The 16,693-nt window shown below is 37.5% G+C and overlaps 1 protein-coding gene across 1 annotated transcript in view; it reads right to left on the bottom strand.

Moving 5' to 3' along the window:
• The window catches only part of LOC124596563 (kinesin-like protein unc-104), a 334,536-nt gene that overhangs the window by 120,776 nt on the left and 197,067 nt on the right, over window positions 1–16,693 (bottom strand). The window contains exons 11-14 of the mRNA XM_047135747.1: window positions 16,562–16,624; window positions 12,874–12,999; window positions 9,545–9,678; window positions 9,111–9,423 (exon numbers count right to left, since the gene is read on the bottom strand). Of these exons, the coding sequence (XP_046991703.1) occupies window positions 9,111–9,423; window positions 9,545–9,678; window positions 12,874–12,999; window positions 16,562–16,624 (636 nt within the window). The remainder of the gene's footprint in view (window positions 1–9,110; window positions 9,424–9,544; window positions 9,679–12,873; window positions 13,000–16,561; window positions 16,625–16,693) is intronic.

Genomic DNA, 16,693 nt, shown 5'->3' with positions numbered 1-16,693 from the left:
CACTAATTAGAAACAGAAGTCATTTTGATTTGTATGTGGTTTTTGGCACCAGGACAATTAGAAACAGGTACCACTTGGCTTTTTATGCAGTTTTCAGCCTCAGGACAATTAAAAACCAATTTCTCGACTCTGATGTGGTACGAACTTGCCATAGTGGACAGGCTTAACCAACCAACCATGCAACAATTGTTGACTGCCAAACTTATGCACACTGAACTGTACGGCTGGTGTAATGTGCGATTCGAACTATAGCTGCCACATTGTGGTTCATTCATCATTTGTGGCTGACCCCATTTATGTTAAGATGCTTACAGTGCCATCTACTGGTCATACTGGTAAAAAATGATTCTTCCCCCATTACTTTTTCCTCTGCGTCAAAAATATTCTGTTCAAATTTGACATCATTCTGAGAAGTAGTTCTCTTTCTACAGTGTTTCGAAACTGGAAGTTTAATTATGGACACCCTGTATAAGTAACCATGGCTGTGATCTCACAGTTCAGCTCAGTTAGTCCAGTTCAATAAATATTCTTCTTCAGTTTGACACAGTTATGTGCCAATGCTTGGTAATGAAAAGTAATGGAGTTACAAATAAATCATTAATATTGAGAAAGAATAATGGTGGAGTTACAAATAAATCATGAATACTGTGAAAGAATAATGGTTATGAGAAAGTCGAATATGTTGTGAAAACGCAAACAAATTTTTCAATGAAATGTTTCCATCTCCAAAACACTTCACCTAACTACTTGCAAATACTTGTAGTCAATGTTGAGTACACCGCAATACAAAAAAGCTGAATGATGTATTGTTTGAGAGTATGTGTTGGTTGCCTAATTATTCTTAACAATGTTTTTGTTTATACAGAATACTACTGCTGCAACTAAAAATTTATTTCTGTCCACTTAATGCCAGAAAAAATACAGGGCAATTTTTTGATGGATACAGATACATCACTTGCAGAAAGTACAGACAATTTGCAGATGACTCTTTCACTCTATTGATAAATGGGTTAAATTAATGCTCAATATCAAATTTGAACAATAACAATACAAATTGGATACACGACATACTGAATGGCAGATAGGCATATTTAAAAGTGGATTGTTGGATCTTATTTAGCTTTTGGATACCAAAAACGACCCAGGGGTCATCCCCTTGAAAGTTAAGGAAGTAACCTTTGAAAACTACTGTTTTAAGCTGTTACGATATTTAAGAATATCAACCAATTCCAAAAAATGTGTTTTATTTTTGAGAAAAAAGTTTTAAATTTCTTGAAATGTGTAGCATTCACAACCTTTTTCTGAGTAACTTCTTTTACATAATTGTTAACACACAGCAACAAGGTCATAAGCCTTTTGTAAACACAGAGCTGATAGGCAAATTAAAAGCAAATAAACTAAAATTGGTATAAAATACTTTTAAAAATGTAGTTCTTGATTTGTTGACAGTTATATTTTTGCTACTTATTTCATAAGTACATATATACTTATATTACAATGAAAATAATCAATTACTGACAATGTAATGTAAACGGATATATACTTATATTTTGAAATTAACAATTGTACAGTCTTGAATAGATACTGAAGAACTTTTTTTAAATTTTTATTTTCATTATAATTCACAATGAAACTCATTTTTAACGAACTTAGTAGGAATAAAATCGCAATATCCATATTGATTATGTTATCAAAACAATGTATTTGAGACTAATACTTCCAAAGAAGTACAATGTAAAAAGTGAGACTGATATTATATCATTGTAGTAGCTCAAAGTATACTTGCAGGGATAGTTTTGAATGTAATATTGTGTTTTGTTGATACAATGTGTGGTAAAAATATGGCAAAGATCTTTGAACCAAAAAACAATCATGTTTATATTTTTCATTTTAGTTCTCCACATATACAATGTATATTTGGCATACTTTATGCATATTAGCACCTGATTCACACTTTTTTTCAGTTTTTATACACAACAGTGATCTATGAGTATGACTGCTAGTTACTCAATCTTTTTCCATCACAGAAGGACAACTGTCATTATATTAAATATTATCTGTATTTAAGAAAACATATCCTTTCTGTTCTTTCTGCCATTCGCAATATACCTATCTACAATTTTTTCTTTGTTAATTATGATGTCTCTGTGGATATACAACAAAGCAAGCCCTGTTAAATGGTTTTGCCCACAGCAGTTTCTCAACCAATTCTTAATGAGTTTGAGTGCCGAGAAAGATATTTCTGCTGTTGCAGTTGACACAGGAAAGGATCAACATCAAAGATCTAATTGTAGGAAAAATTTCTGGAAAACTGCAAACACTCAGCTGTACGGCCTGGCAGAAGTGTTTTGTTTGCATCTTCCCTTCTCCATTTTGCCACTCACAGCTTGATCTCTACCATCAGATAAGACATACAGTCTCTTTCATTGTCTCCAATTACACTACTGGCCATTAAAATTGCCACACCACAAAGATGACGTGCTACAGATGCGAAATTTAACCGACAGGAAGAAGATGCTGTGATATGCAAATGATTAGCTTTTCAGAGCATTCACACAAGGTTGGCGCCGGTGGCGACACCTACAACATGCTGACATGAGGAAAGTTTCCAACTGATTTCTCATACACAAACAGCAGTTGACCGGCGTTGCCTAGTGAAACGTTGTTGTGATACCTCCTGTAAGGAGGAGAAATGCGTACCATCACGTTTCCGACTTTGATAAAGGTCGGACTGTAGCCTATTGCAATTGCAGTTTATTGTATCGCGACATTGCTGCTCACGTTGGTCGGCGTTGCCTAGTGAAACGTTGTTGTGATACCTCCTGTAAGGAGGAGAAATGCGTACCATCACGTTTCCGACTTTGATAAAGGTCGGACTGTAGCCTATTGCAATTGCAGTTTATTGTATCGCGACATTGCTGCTCACGTTGGTCGAGATACAATGACTGTTAGGAGAATATGGAATTGGTGGGTTCAGGAGGCTAATGCGGAATGCCGTGCTGGATCCCAACAGCCTCGTATCACTAGCAGTCGAGATGAGAGGCATCTTATCCCCATGGCTGTAATGGATCATGCAGCCACGCCTCGATCCCTGAGTCAACAGATGGGGACGTTTGCAAGACAACAACCATCTGCATGAACAGTTCGACGATGTTTGCAGCAGCATGGACTATCAGGTCGGAGACCATGGCTGCGGTTACCCTTGATGCTGCATCACAGATAGGAACGCCTGCGATGGTGTACTCAACGACAAACCTGGGTGCACGAATGGCAAAACGTCATTTTTTCGGATGAATCCAGGTTCTGTTTACAGCATCATGATGGTCCCATCCGTGTTTGGCGACATCGCCGTGAACGCACATTGGAAGCGTATATTTTTCATCGCCGTGTGATGGTGTGGGGTGCCATTGGTTACACGTCTCTGTCACCTCTTGTTCACAATGACGGCACTTTGAACAGTGGATGTTACATTTCAGATGTGTTACAACCTGTGGCTCTACCCTTCATTCGATCCCTGCGAAACCCTACATTTCAGCAGGTTAATGCATGACCACATGTTGCAGGTCCTGCACGGGCCTTTCTGGATACAGAAAATGTTCAACTGCTGCCCTGGCCAGCACATTCTCCAGATCTCACACCAATTGAAAAAATCTGGTCAATGGTGGCCGGGCAACTGGCTCATCACAATACGCCAGTCACTACTCTTGATGAACTGTGGTATCATGTTCAAGCTGCATGAGCAGCTGTACCTGTACACGCCATCCAAGCTCTCTTTGACTAAATGCCCAGGCATATCAAGGCCATTATTACAGACAGAGGTGGTTGTTCTGGGCACTGATTTCTCATGATCTACGCACCCAAACTGTGTGAAAATGTAATCACATGTCAGTTCTAGAATAATATATTTGTCCAATGAATACCCGTTTATCATCTGCATTTCTTCATGGTGCAGCAATTTTAATGGCCAGTAGTGTACTTTGTAGTAATTTGTAGCCAGAGTTTCTGCATCCCTAATAACTGTCTCCAAGGACAATGTTGAAGATGAGCAGATTTATGGTAGAAGTTTGTTGAGATTACAGGTACTGGGAACGTCTTTAGAAAAGTTGTTTTCTAGATCAGTGCTCATTGTGTCAGGATTACCGACAAAGACATTCACCCTGAAATAGCTTTCTGTACTTTATGGAGCAGAGTTGGGCCTGTTAACTAGTTGAGATATGATCCTGGGTCTTTGAATGGTGCTTACTATATCATCTGCCAGTTTTTTTTGCTTGATTATATAGCAGGCCAAACTATGCAACCACATTTTCTCACTTTGTTTTCAAAACTGAGAAAGTATCAGTCAAGATCTCAGTTGCTTTGCTAATATCAGTAGTCTCTTTTTGGAAAAATCTACTGAGAGGTAATGTTTGGCTGAGCACATCAGAGAGTTATGATGCTCCATTGCCGATTGCATATAAAAGGGCCCTAGCTGTTATGCTGGACGTATCACTTGAAAAATGTGACCACTGCAATTTCCTCAAGGGACGACACTATTTTTTCAATGTTTTTTTACAAAAAACTTTACAGATAGATGCCTTTCTACCCACCTTGTTTCATACACAGAGACTAGCTGGTACCCTACATACTTTATGAGCACAGCATTTCTTTTGGGCAAAGCTGTACAAAAAGAGACAACTCCTGTAATGATACCAATTGAGTTTTGCACTAATTGCACATAAGAGCACATACCGCAGTGTGCTGTGTGAAGGCTTGGTCACTGCAAAGAAGTGCTGCTTGGTGGCATCACGTGAAGTGGCACAAACTGTTTGGATATGCTCCTCAATTCTGGGCAAGCAGTCTACCAATAGTAGCAATGAAAACATTCGGAACAAAGAAGATAGTGCCCTGAGGGAAATGTGATGCGCATGCTGCTGTGGCAGATGGGGGAGCCCTGCTAATATGTGGTGCCCAGAATTTGAGCAGGAGGGAGAGCACAAGTCACTGGTACAGCTAGTACATTAACTCAGGCACACAAACCAAGGTGGCTTGGGGAATACTGAATTAAATGACAAACTCCACTGACCAAGACCCTACATTCATTTGCTTAACTTTGGTGCAGATTAAAAAAAGTATCATTTGAGATGATTGTGCCCCCCCCCCCCCCCCCTTTAATCCGCCCTTGGATCCATGCAAAGCTCATATAGCACACTTTGTGATGAACATGCTCAGTTTAAATGGAGTGGCTCCATGAAACCTTTATAATGTGATCGTTTCATGTACAAATTAGTAAAATTATGTTTGTCTGATTTGTCATTTGTGGATTCAGAAAAATATTTATAGCTCTCTAAATATTACACAGTTTGAAAAATGCTACATAGCTTTTTGTTTCCTTTCTTAATTAGATGTACGTCATTTTATTTTCCACACACATTGAGAAGTCAACCTGTACATCTGGAATGATTATAAAAAAAATAACTGACCAAAATTACTCACACCCTCAGTTTTTCTATGAGAACATAAGTTAACTGCAGGAAGCAGGATGTATATAATACAGAAAAAACCTGATAACTATGAGCAGTGTTTGCACTCTGAGTGCTCTGCACAATACCGTATATACTTGAATAATCCGAGCATGTTTTTTCCCGTATTTTCGGACAAAAAACTGAAGTGCGCAGATTATTCAAAACAAGGTTGGTCCTGCTCCGCCTCCAATAATAGATCACATTATACAATTGCATTTTTGTGGCCCAGTCTGTGAAGTCAGTAGCATGTTACAAGTTAACTATTAACAATGTCTTCAAACTTGTTAATTATGGCTACAAGTTCTCGTTATCACTCGTACACTACTAAAGAAAAACTGTAAATTATTGAAGAAACCGAGAACATTGGAAACGCTGCAGTGGGAAGAAAGTACGATGTGAGCGAGAGTTGTATTTGTGACTGGCGAAAAAAAAAAACACAGCTTCAAGAAACTAACAGTAGTTGCTGGGCAGTCCGTGGCCAAAAAGCAAACCATCCAGACCTTGAAAAACAACTCTGTGATTATGTAGATGAGAAGCGCCAATGCGGGTGTCCGGTGACGAGTGATATGCGCCAACTTAAAGCACTGGCTTTAGCCAAAGAACTAGGCATTACCAGTTTCAAAGCTAGCCTGGGCTAGCTATCAAGATTTTTCAACCAAAATGGATTAGGATTCCAGAGGAATACTACCATTGCTCAATGGCTTCCAGGTGATTACGAGGAAAAAATAGTGCATTTTCATCATTATGTGATAAATTGCGACACAAAGAGTCCTATATATTATCGCAAATTGGTAATGCGGATCAAATGCCAGTCTATTTTGAGATGCCAATCAACAACACTGTGAACAGCAAAGAAGAATCTATCATAATGATATGAACTGGTGGCCGTGAAAAGCAAAGGTGTACAGTGACCTTGTGTGTAACTGGCGACGGATGGAAGCTACCATTTTACGCGATATTTAAAAGGAAAAACTATTCCATAAATATCAGTGAAAGGCATATTAGTGAAAGCGAATCCAGAAGGTTGGATGGACAATGAACTTGTGACTGACTGGATGACGCAAGTTTGGCAATGTTGTGCTGGTGTGTTAATGAATTTCGTAACATGTTGGTCATGGACAACTCTTATGGACATACAACCAAGGAAGTCGAGACAAATTACAAAAAGGGAAAACTAACTTGGTCATTATCCCTGGAGGCCTAACATCCAGCCTACAACCACTAGATGTGTGTATAAATCGGTCATTCAAAGCTGCACTTAAACAGCAATATACACTATGGATGGTTGATGAAAACCCCAAGTCCACACCGAGTTGAAAAATCAAACGGCCGGATTTGTTCCAGATTTGTGTGTGGGTGAAAAGTGCATGGGACTCCATTCCGCAACCACTGGTGGAAAAATCCTTCAAAAAATGTGCTATCACAAATTCATTGGATGGAATAGAGGACGACACTCTATGGAAAGATGGCGAAGACAATAAGTATTCTCCCACTAGTGATGACGGCAAAAGTGATGATGGATGGAGAGGTGAAGGAGCATACGTATTGACTAAAATATATTGCTCATACAGTATTAACATTAAATTCTTAAAAATTGTAATTCGCATTTCTTTTTTCTTTAGCTATTGTAGGCAGACCTAAAGTCCTGGCTGGCAGGGACAATGTTCCCCAGCTGGCTGCCCGGCAGGCCAAATAGCTAACAGGCCAGCTGGCAGACCCGCCAGCCAGCCAAGCTGGATTACCCAAATCAGTTACATTTTAGCGGTTTATCAACCTGTAAAATAGGATGTGGAATTTATGACGTGTTTCTTAAAACCAATTGATATTACATATAATTTTGAACACATCATTACGTTAGAATAATTTTTTTTGTAAATAAAACAAATTAAAGCATAAAAAAAAGAAATTCTCTCCCTCAAAATTAGGGTGCATGGATTATTTGAGGGTGTGGATTATTCGAGTATATATGGTATGTATATAGATGGTTCATTTGTGGGTTGTCATGGGGTGAGTTTGTGAGTATCAAAATGTTGACATAAATGACCATATCCGTTGACTGCACTGTCTTAGAAGCTTAAATTTTTTATACCACCAAGGGACCATAGACAGACAGATGGACAACACAGTGATCCTATAAGGGTACCATTATTACAGAGTGAGGTAAGGAAAGTAGTGGATTTTATCGTCAGCCTATCTGAGCAAGAGAAAAATATACAGAAAGGTACTGAACAAGCAAATGTGTGATTATGGCTCTATCACATAATAATAAAAGTAACTGAAAAACAGTCTTGTAAGTGGGAGAATGATTACAAGGCAACTACAATTCATTACTAGAGGATTTAACAGACAACTATCAGGAAGGAAATCACTCATAAAATCTTGCAATAAAATATGCATTCTATCACTATTTACATCTCTCTCAGATTAGTTTTAGAGTAATGTGCTCATTTGCACTAGGCAGAATATGAGTTGGAATATAATCAGAATTTTAGAGAAGCACATTGGCTGAGAGTTTACTAAATGGAAATATGAGGAATGGAAGTTAAGAGAACAAGAAATTTTTTAGAGTCATTATTTCCAATTCACATAATTCAGTGGAGTTTTTCTTCCCTGCTTTCACAGCGAACAGTTCCTAATTTATACCCGCTCTTAGACTTTTGAGGTGATAAACCTCAGCTGTTAACTTTCACTTCATCCAAAGAGCAACTGAAGCAGTTTCAGCTACAAGAAATTGAATTATCTTCTTCTTACATGTTACTCATACACATCTTACAGGGATACATTGGTGTGCTATTTGTATAGGAACTAGAAATTTAAACAGATGAAGTAAATTATTATTAATAATCACCAGAAAACATAAGAAACTACATTCCCTGACTACCTGTTTTTCCATTTTGCTTCCATGGTCATTAACTATTCTACCTTTTTATAATATTTATGAATTCCACCACTTTGATTTTATTGTTGTGGATGGATGTATTGTCGAATTGTGCACTAAAGAAAAATTCAGTTGACCTCTGCTCTCACCTTTCACTTCCCACTTTTTCGCAGCATATGACTGGTTACCAACAGATTAAAGAAATCGGAAAATGGGAGGTAGAACATGAACTGTGAATAAAGAATTATAGTGGAATTTTTTATTAAAAAAAGAATGCAAAGAAAAGATGGTGGTAGGTGCAGAGGGTGGGGGAAGAATGAAGAGGGAATAATAACAATGACAGAAACATAAGAAAATAGTAAAGTTGATAGAGGTGCAAAATGTTGAAGTTAATAGGCTGGGGTGGCAATTGATTACAAGAAATTTCTCATAACCCAAAATATATGCTAAGAATATTTTTAAAATTTTCAAAATGATGTCTGCAATATGATTTTGACCAGGATCAAAGTTTCTGAAGCAATGCACATGAGACATTAGGTAACAGATGTAAGAGTGAAAGAATGTGCAGTGCTAATGAACCGTATCTTGGGGCCTAGAAAGGTAAATGAGTGGTCAACAATCAAAATGGGATATGTACCTTAAGGTTTCTATGAAGCAGACAGAAACTGTTAGGTAAAAGAAAGTCATGTACTTAGCTAGAAGTGTTTCTACAACTCAGTTAAATATCTCACCTTGATCTGGATGATTAAAACGAAATACATGGTTCTTTCCAAGAATGACTCTGGAACCTGTTTTTAAAACTGTCGATTCTGTGACCTCACGGCCATTGATGTAGCAAAGGGCTCCTTCTTTTGGTGTCATTGTGATGACACCATCATTATTCTCAAAGACACAGTGTTCTTTAAGAATATGTGAACCACTGAGTTGGATATCTTGCGGAATACTGGCTTCCGCTGAGCCTACCCGAGTGCATCCATCTTTTATGTAATATATTAGGCACTCAGACATAGAAGGATCCTCATTAAGATTCACAAGATGTGGCGTCTGAAAAACATTAACAAAGAATATATACTCCAATCTGTTACATGCATTCTTCTTGATCAAATACCATTTGTTAAAGCAAGACATTTTTTTTTTAACTTAGTGTTTCCTTTGGCATGCTGACCTTTTTCGGAGAGAAGACGCCCACTGTGTTTCCATCTGCTTTCACAGCAACACCCATCTCAGCAAATACAGCCTCCCTCTGTAGTCTAATCACCTCAGTCCTCTTAAGTTTTTCTTCCCATGTTTCATTGAGCTCTAAAAATAACAATAACAGCAACAACTATAATCACTTGAAATATATACAACAAAGCACAACAACAAATTTGTTTCTATGCACAATATTTATATAGTTATACATGTAACTCACAAGACAAACATCAAAGCCATCAGAACTGTACATCAGGAGCAATTGTTTTCAATAATCCGTAACTAGCTGCTAGCGATACTATAAAGATGTTTTGTACATGATGAATGTACAAATCACAATGTTTGTTAACTGTGGGGTAATTGGCAGTCTAAATGAGCAAATAAAATAAAAGTAATTTATAAATAGATACAGTGAAGATTTTAAGTACAGTATTAGTATGAGTATAAGCCAGACCTTAAGTTTTCACATGATGCAAGTAAATCTGCCACACTATTAAATTCACAAGAAAGTTCAGTTAGAAAGTACTTCTAGATGCACCTTTCTCCCTCCCCCTCTTCAAATTCCACATAACTAATGGTGACTTATCACTCTCTCTCTCTCTCTCTCTCTCTCTCTCTCTCTCTCTCTCGACATATACTAACACTTCATCAGTTTCATCAAGCACATTCTGTGGCTTGAGTTTCAGATAAAACAGCTAACATATCTCCAATTATGAAGTACTACTATTAGGAAGATGATGCAGACAGTAATTATGTCGACACTCCTACATAACAATTGGGCAGTGAAGAGCAATTGGGTCCACATGGAAATGAATCCTCCATAACAGAAAAGTTTCACCAATGGAATTTAAAGTTTCATATGGGTGAGTTCGGTGATTTACGCATTAAAATAATCTAGCTGTTCCTCACAGAATTACAATTGAGCAAAAAAGAGCTCAAGGTTACGAAAACAGATAGATATCTTTTCAGCATTATATATTCCAACTTCGACTCAAAATTTTTTGTTTAATTCAAAAATAGGGAATGCAGACCAAGTGCTGGCCAATTCTGACATGCAGAACAGCACTTAACTAATAAGTAATGTACTATTACACAGTGTGCAATGTACATGTGGTGCTGAAAGGCAGCAGTGCACAGTGATGTAGAGTATTACAGCTCATGGACAAAAATTGCCACTGTAACTGTATGTAGTTTTTAACTGGAAACCACTAACCACTAACCCCCCCCCCCCCCCCCCCCCAGCCCCCATAGGCAGAAAGCTTCACAGCTGGTATTATTATAAGTGCTCATGCTGTTACAATGCAGTAACTTGTAATGGTATCAGTTTAAACCACAAGATATGTATACATTTCATTTTGAAAATGATGATTTATGATCTGAAGAGAAAAATCTCAATTACAGACCACATCTTGAATTTTCAAGCCAAAATTTAGAAAAAAAAGTGTGGCCTGTATTTGCAACTTATGTTGACAGAGGAAGGGTAGGTTCCTAGGGTGTAACAGATAATCATAATTCGCTAGAACATGGTCAGTGTATACCTCCTCTAGAAGAAGAGCAGAAAGAGAAAGTAGGAGGAGGTAGTACTCATTTGAGGTACAACCTCAAAAAAATAAACAAACACACGTATTCTATAAGGTAGGAAGTCAGTTCCCTATAAAACCGAAAAATTATGTTAGTGCCCAGTCTTATCATATTCAACGTACGTAGGGTTGTTAACATGTTTAATTACAGAAAATTCAGGATGGACTGTAATTACGAAGAGAAGTCATTACTCATTAAATGGAGGTGGTGCTGAGCAGCAAACAAAAAATGGTAAATTGCTTACTTTTGGTTAAATTTCGTCTTCTGAGCTAGCACATGCAAACCCCCCCCCCCTCCCCTCCTCTCCCCTCCCCTCCCCTCCACACACACACACACACACACACACACACACACACACACACACACACACACTCTCTCTCTATCGTCTCCTGACATTCCTACATACAAAAATCTACATTAGTAAAGAAAAGTCATTGTTTAGCATTGTTATCAAAGATCTCGAAAAGTACTTGACCAATTCACTTCAAATTTTTACACGATACTCTACTGAACAATCTGACACACACAGGCTATATATTTTTCTTACTATATACAGGGTGGTCCGTTGATCGTGACCGGGCCAAATATCTCACGAAATAAGCATCAAACGAAAAAACTACAAAGAACGAAACTTGTCTAGCTTGAAGGGGGAAACCAGATGGTGCTATGGTTGGCCCGCTAGACAGCGCTGCCGTAGCTCAAACGGATATCAACTGCATTTTTTAAAATAGGAACCCCCATTTTTTATTACATATTCATGTAGTACGTAAAGAAATATGAATGTTTTAGTTAGACCACTTTTTTCACTTTGTGATAGATGGCTTTGTAAGAGTCACAAACATATTGCTCACAATTTCAGACGAACAGTTGGTAACAAGTAGGTTTTTAAAATTAAAATACAGAACATAGGTACATTTGAACATTTTATTTCGGTTGTTCCGGTGTGATACATGTACTTTTGCAAACTTATCATTTCTGAGAACACATGCTGTTACAGCGTGATTACTTGTACATACCACATTAATGCAATAAATGCTCAAAATGATGTCCGTCAACCTCAATGTATTTAGCAATACGTGTAACGACATTCCTCTCAACAGCGAGTAGTTCGTGTTCCGTAATGTTCACACATGCATTGACAATACACTGACGCATGTTGTCAGGCGTTGTCGGTGGATCACGATAGCAAATATCTTTCAACTATCCCCCACAGAAAGAAATCCGGGGACGTCAGATCCGGTGAAGATGCGGGCCATGGTGTATGTGTATATTCACCCGTAATCTATAAGGTAGGAAGTCAGTTCCCTGTAAAACTGAAAAAAATTACGGGAACTGGAAAAACGCAGTGAGTAATGAGAATAATGGACAAGCATACTACATTATTAGTGTGTGGATAAGTTGAGAATTTTGGTCTGACGGGACGCCTGCTATGGTAGTTGATGTGGTTGCAACAACTACTGTGTCCGGATGGCATAGTGGTCTGAGCATCTGCCCAATAAGCAGGAGATCTGGGTTCATACCCTGATCAGGAATAAAGTTTCAACCTTCCCCATTGATTTGAATCAATGCCCACTCACAGCCAATGTCTGTATTTCCTTTGTGTCTTGATTCATAATGGCTGTCTGTCCTTTCAGACATGTCTGACACCACACATACAGGATTCTGAAAAAGCAAGTATTTAATAATACAATTAATAAATTAAAAATCTGCGGAGAAACAAACCTGCAATAAGCTTCTCACTCGCCTGCAGCTGGTCCACAGCTTCTTCAGCAAGTGTTGATGGAGTGGTAGGCAGCTGCTTTTCACTATCTCGTTTCACCATTTTCGATACCGTCACTCCCTCCTCTCCTGTTAAACATAATTTAAGAATGAAACATAATCTTTAATCTTTTACACCAAGTTAAAAGAAAGCAGTGTAGTCTAATGCACAGATGCCTACGCCCCAAATCAGTACCACTAAACATTAACACAAAAGTAACGAAGTATAATAAAAATGAATTATAATAAAAATGAAGTTATGGAAAAGGGATACGTCATCCTATTGAAGCATTTTTTCTACTCATTTTGGAGCACCAAAGAGGGGAATATCAGAGATCAATTTTGAGATAAGAGATGTGTGTGAGAGGTGATAATGGGATGATGAGGGATGAACAAAGAGAGAGAGAGAGAGAGAGAGAGAGTGTGTGTGTGTGTGTGTGTGTGTGTGTGTGTGTGTCAAATGTGATATGTTGATATGTTTCTGAATGACTCTCAGTTTAAATGTAGAGATGAGAACTTCATAGCTAGAACAATACAGTCATTCAAAACAACATCAAACAATAAAAACAATTAAAGATATTAAAAGGATGCTTGAATAGGAAGGTTCATTACTTCAAATCTAGGTTTCTATAAATTATCTCGAAGTAAATAAATGTGCAATGTATGTTAAATATACAGCTTTCTTTCAGCTGAAAATTCCATTCTTCTGTTCACAAATTACTATGTTTTGCATTTTTTAGTTCTGTAGATATCACAAATACTATCTAACCGTTTAACAATCACAACACAAAAATCTGATTTTAAAAAATTGAACATCGACAACAATTTACTTTTTGTTATTCAAGCCTACACTGACGTAAATAAACTTTCAACTACATCATAATTTCACTGATGCGTATACATTTTATGTTACTGTGATGATGCAATTAATAAAGGATGTGTTGAGGCACAGATGGTATGTTTCCATTTTTATATTAAATTTACACTGTATAGCAGAGTTTAGACATAATAGTTTTAGCACACTAAATTTTAATTTCATTGTCAATCTCTCGCCCTATTACAGCTGTTGTCATGTGTCTGAATTGAGGTAGATCCATAGCCCTACGGTGTTGCAGAGAGTGATCGTTTGTTTGTGTGTGTGTGTGTGTGTGTGTGTGTGTGTGTGTGTGTGTGTGTGTAGGGGGGGGCGGGGGAGGGGGCGGCAGGGGGGGGAGGGAGGGAGGGAGGGAGGGAGGGAGGGAGGGAGGGAGAGGGAGAGGGAGAGGGAGAGGGAGAGGGAGAGAGAGAGAGAGAGAGAGAGAGAGAGATGATGTTCAATAACAATGAGGTATATATTTCTCAGATACATGGGATCCAAGAGACTCATGCAGCTACTTGACGCAGATAAAATGAGAGAGCTTCTAAGGCACACAGTCCTTTGTGTGTCTTTAAATAAGGAAAATTTATTAATCAGCTGACTGATATCTCTTGTTATGAGCTGTCTAGGACATGAGCCCAGTTCCATATAGCTCAGTGGATCCATAAACTCACTGATCTTCTGTTCATACTACTACAGCCCATGATAACAATTGCACTACCATAACTCATGGGCAAGACCGAATGCTATCACTGGCAGGTAGTCTTGATCACATAAATACTTCTCTACTCAGATTCGCAGTGATTACCCTTTCTCCCTCTTTTCATGCCGGCGGATGGATTTCTAATAGGTTGACATGAAACCTACTTCAATAACATGCGAGTTCACTCAAAATCCAACCATTATCACACTTTCTTACTTAGAGACTGTACCTAAATTCACCATCTTGTTGGCAACTTTAATAGTAGCAAAAAATGAACAAGATTAAACAGTAAACTGTGTCACCATTATCACAATCTTTTGCTGGAAGATATCAGCAAAACACAAACACAATGAAGATTAACAATACATATTTTGAGAATGATGTCCATCCATGGTCAAAATTGATGGTCGCAGCAATAGACTACCAATTTCAGGCACTGAATCATCAAAGTATTAGGAATACGAAAGCACACTACTTGGCCTAACAACCTACAAACTCTTTGTTTTGGGTGCAACTGAATTTAACATAATTGTTAGGCCTATAAAAATTAAGATACTTGCACTCTTATCTCAATGAAAATTTAAAAATGCGTAAACATAATACCAGTTGAAGGATAATAACAAGAAAAACAGTTATAAAATGGATCATGTGAGAAACTTTCTGTACACAATTTCTCTTGGTGTCAATAAGAAATAGAACAGGGAAACCATATGCAAAAATCTTTTGTCATCTACGTATATTTGTGGTCCACTTTCAGACTTTTAAGTATAAGGCAGGACACACACACACACACACACACACACACACACACACAAACAAAACCCTATCTGCTTGCTGTTTTTGCTTCCCTTCATTCTGTTGTCTGAGTATGTCTTATCTGCCCTGCAAATATTAAACCATAAAAAATTCAAATTGTAAAGAAAATATAATGTGCACAAGAAGTTTTAAATGTTGTTCCATATGATTAAATACTCTCTTTTAGATGCACTGCTCCACTGACTCACCAGAACAAAAAATAGTACATACATCTTATTTAGAATTTAAGCACATCATGCTTGCCATCAATTCTAACGGAATTTCTGCTGTACATAGCAATTTTGCAAGCAGAGAAGATAGTTCATACATGATAGAAATAATATTTCATGTCAATAAACTATCTAAAAGAAAGTAGCATTACATGACCAAGGAACAAAGATCAGCACATGAACAAGACTGGTAAAGAAGAAACACTTCAAATAAATATCGTACAAATGCAAAGCACACTTATGACTGACACATATAAAAGGCATTTGATTTTTTGGGATTTTCCATACGTAATTAAAAATTTATTACACTGTACACCACATTATTTACAACAAAAAAAAGAAGCACAGTTAACATAAGCAGAACAATAAGGACTTTTTCTGTATTAATATACCAAATTCAGGTGCAGTGGCAGATACCTAACAACATCTTGCACAGCAAAGCCATTTCATAATCCATTAAAATACAGACAAGTATCCTGCTCTGCTCTGTCAGCTATGTGTCATCAAGACAATTAAAAGTGCACTAAAATTTTCATTTTAAGTTGTTATTTTGCTACTTTCTAGCTCTGTGCACTGTTTATGAACTGCTTAATCATATGATATCTTCAACTCTACAGCACTATCTCAGTTTAAGTATTTCATAGATATTGATTACAGCTGCTTCATAACAAACACAGTGTGCAAAGTGTTTCCGCATTGCTGCACAAAGTAACTGTCAGGGAATGGTAAATACATAAATTATGAAAATTGATGCTAAACTCAATAGGGCAAAAGCCAGAAGCCAATGACTAAAGGAGAAAACAGCCAGACAAACAATGAAAAAAATAGGAAATAAAATTTTATACATGAAATGAGAAAATGAGGCTTTCTTGTGAATTTTGACGATATGAAATTAATGCTACGTTTGTGTGCCCAAAGTACTTAGTACTACACTGTTCTATAAAGTTGTTACAGAAATGGCTGTCTCAGTTTCTCATTTTGCTATGACGAGTTACCCAAAATGAAAAATAAAAGAAAGCAACTGGAAAGCAGTAATGTTTCTTCTCATAGAGCAGTATATTTACTTACTATTACTGTTGTCGTTACTATTATTATTCTCTTTCTTTTCATATATCACTTTGCCATCTGGCCCTAGGTAGGAATAATACAAAAATAAAGCAGAATGTTACTATTTCCAGGAAGCTAGGAAACCTTAAAGCC

This window comes from Schistocerca americana, chromosome 2 (assembly GCF_021461395.2).
Source record: "Schistocerca americana isolate TAMUIC-IGC-003095 chromosome 2, iqSchAmer2.1, whole genome shotgun sequence".
Taxonomy (NCBI): Eukaryota; Metazoa; Arthropoda; class Insecta; order Orthoptera; family Acrididae; genus Schistocerca; species Schistocerca americana.
This window is presented reverse-complemented; position numbering and strand designations above follow the sequence as displayed.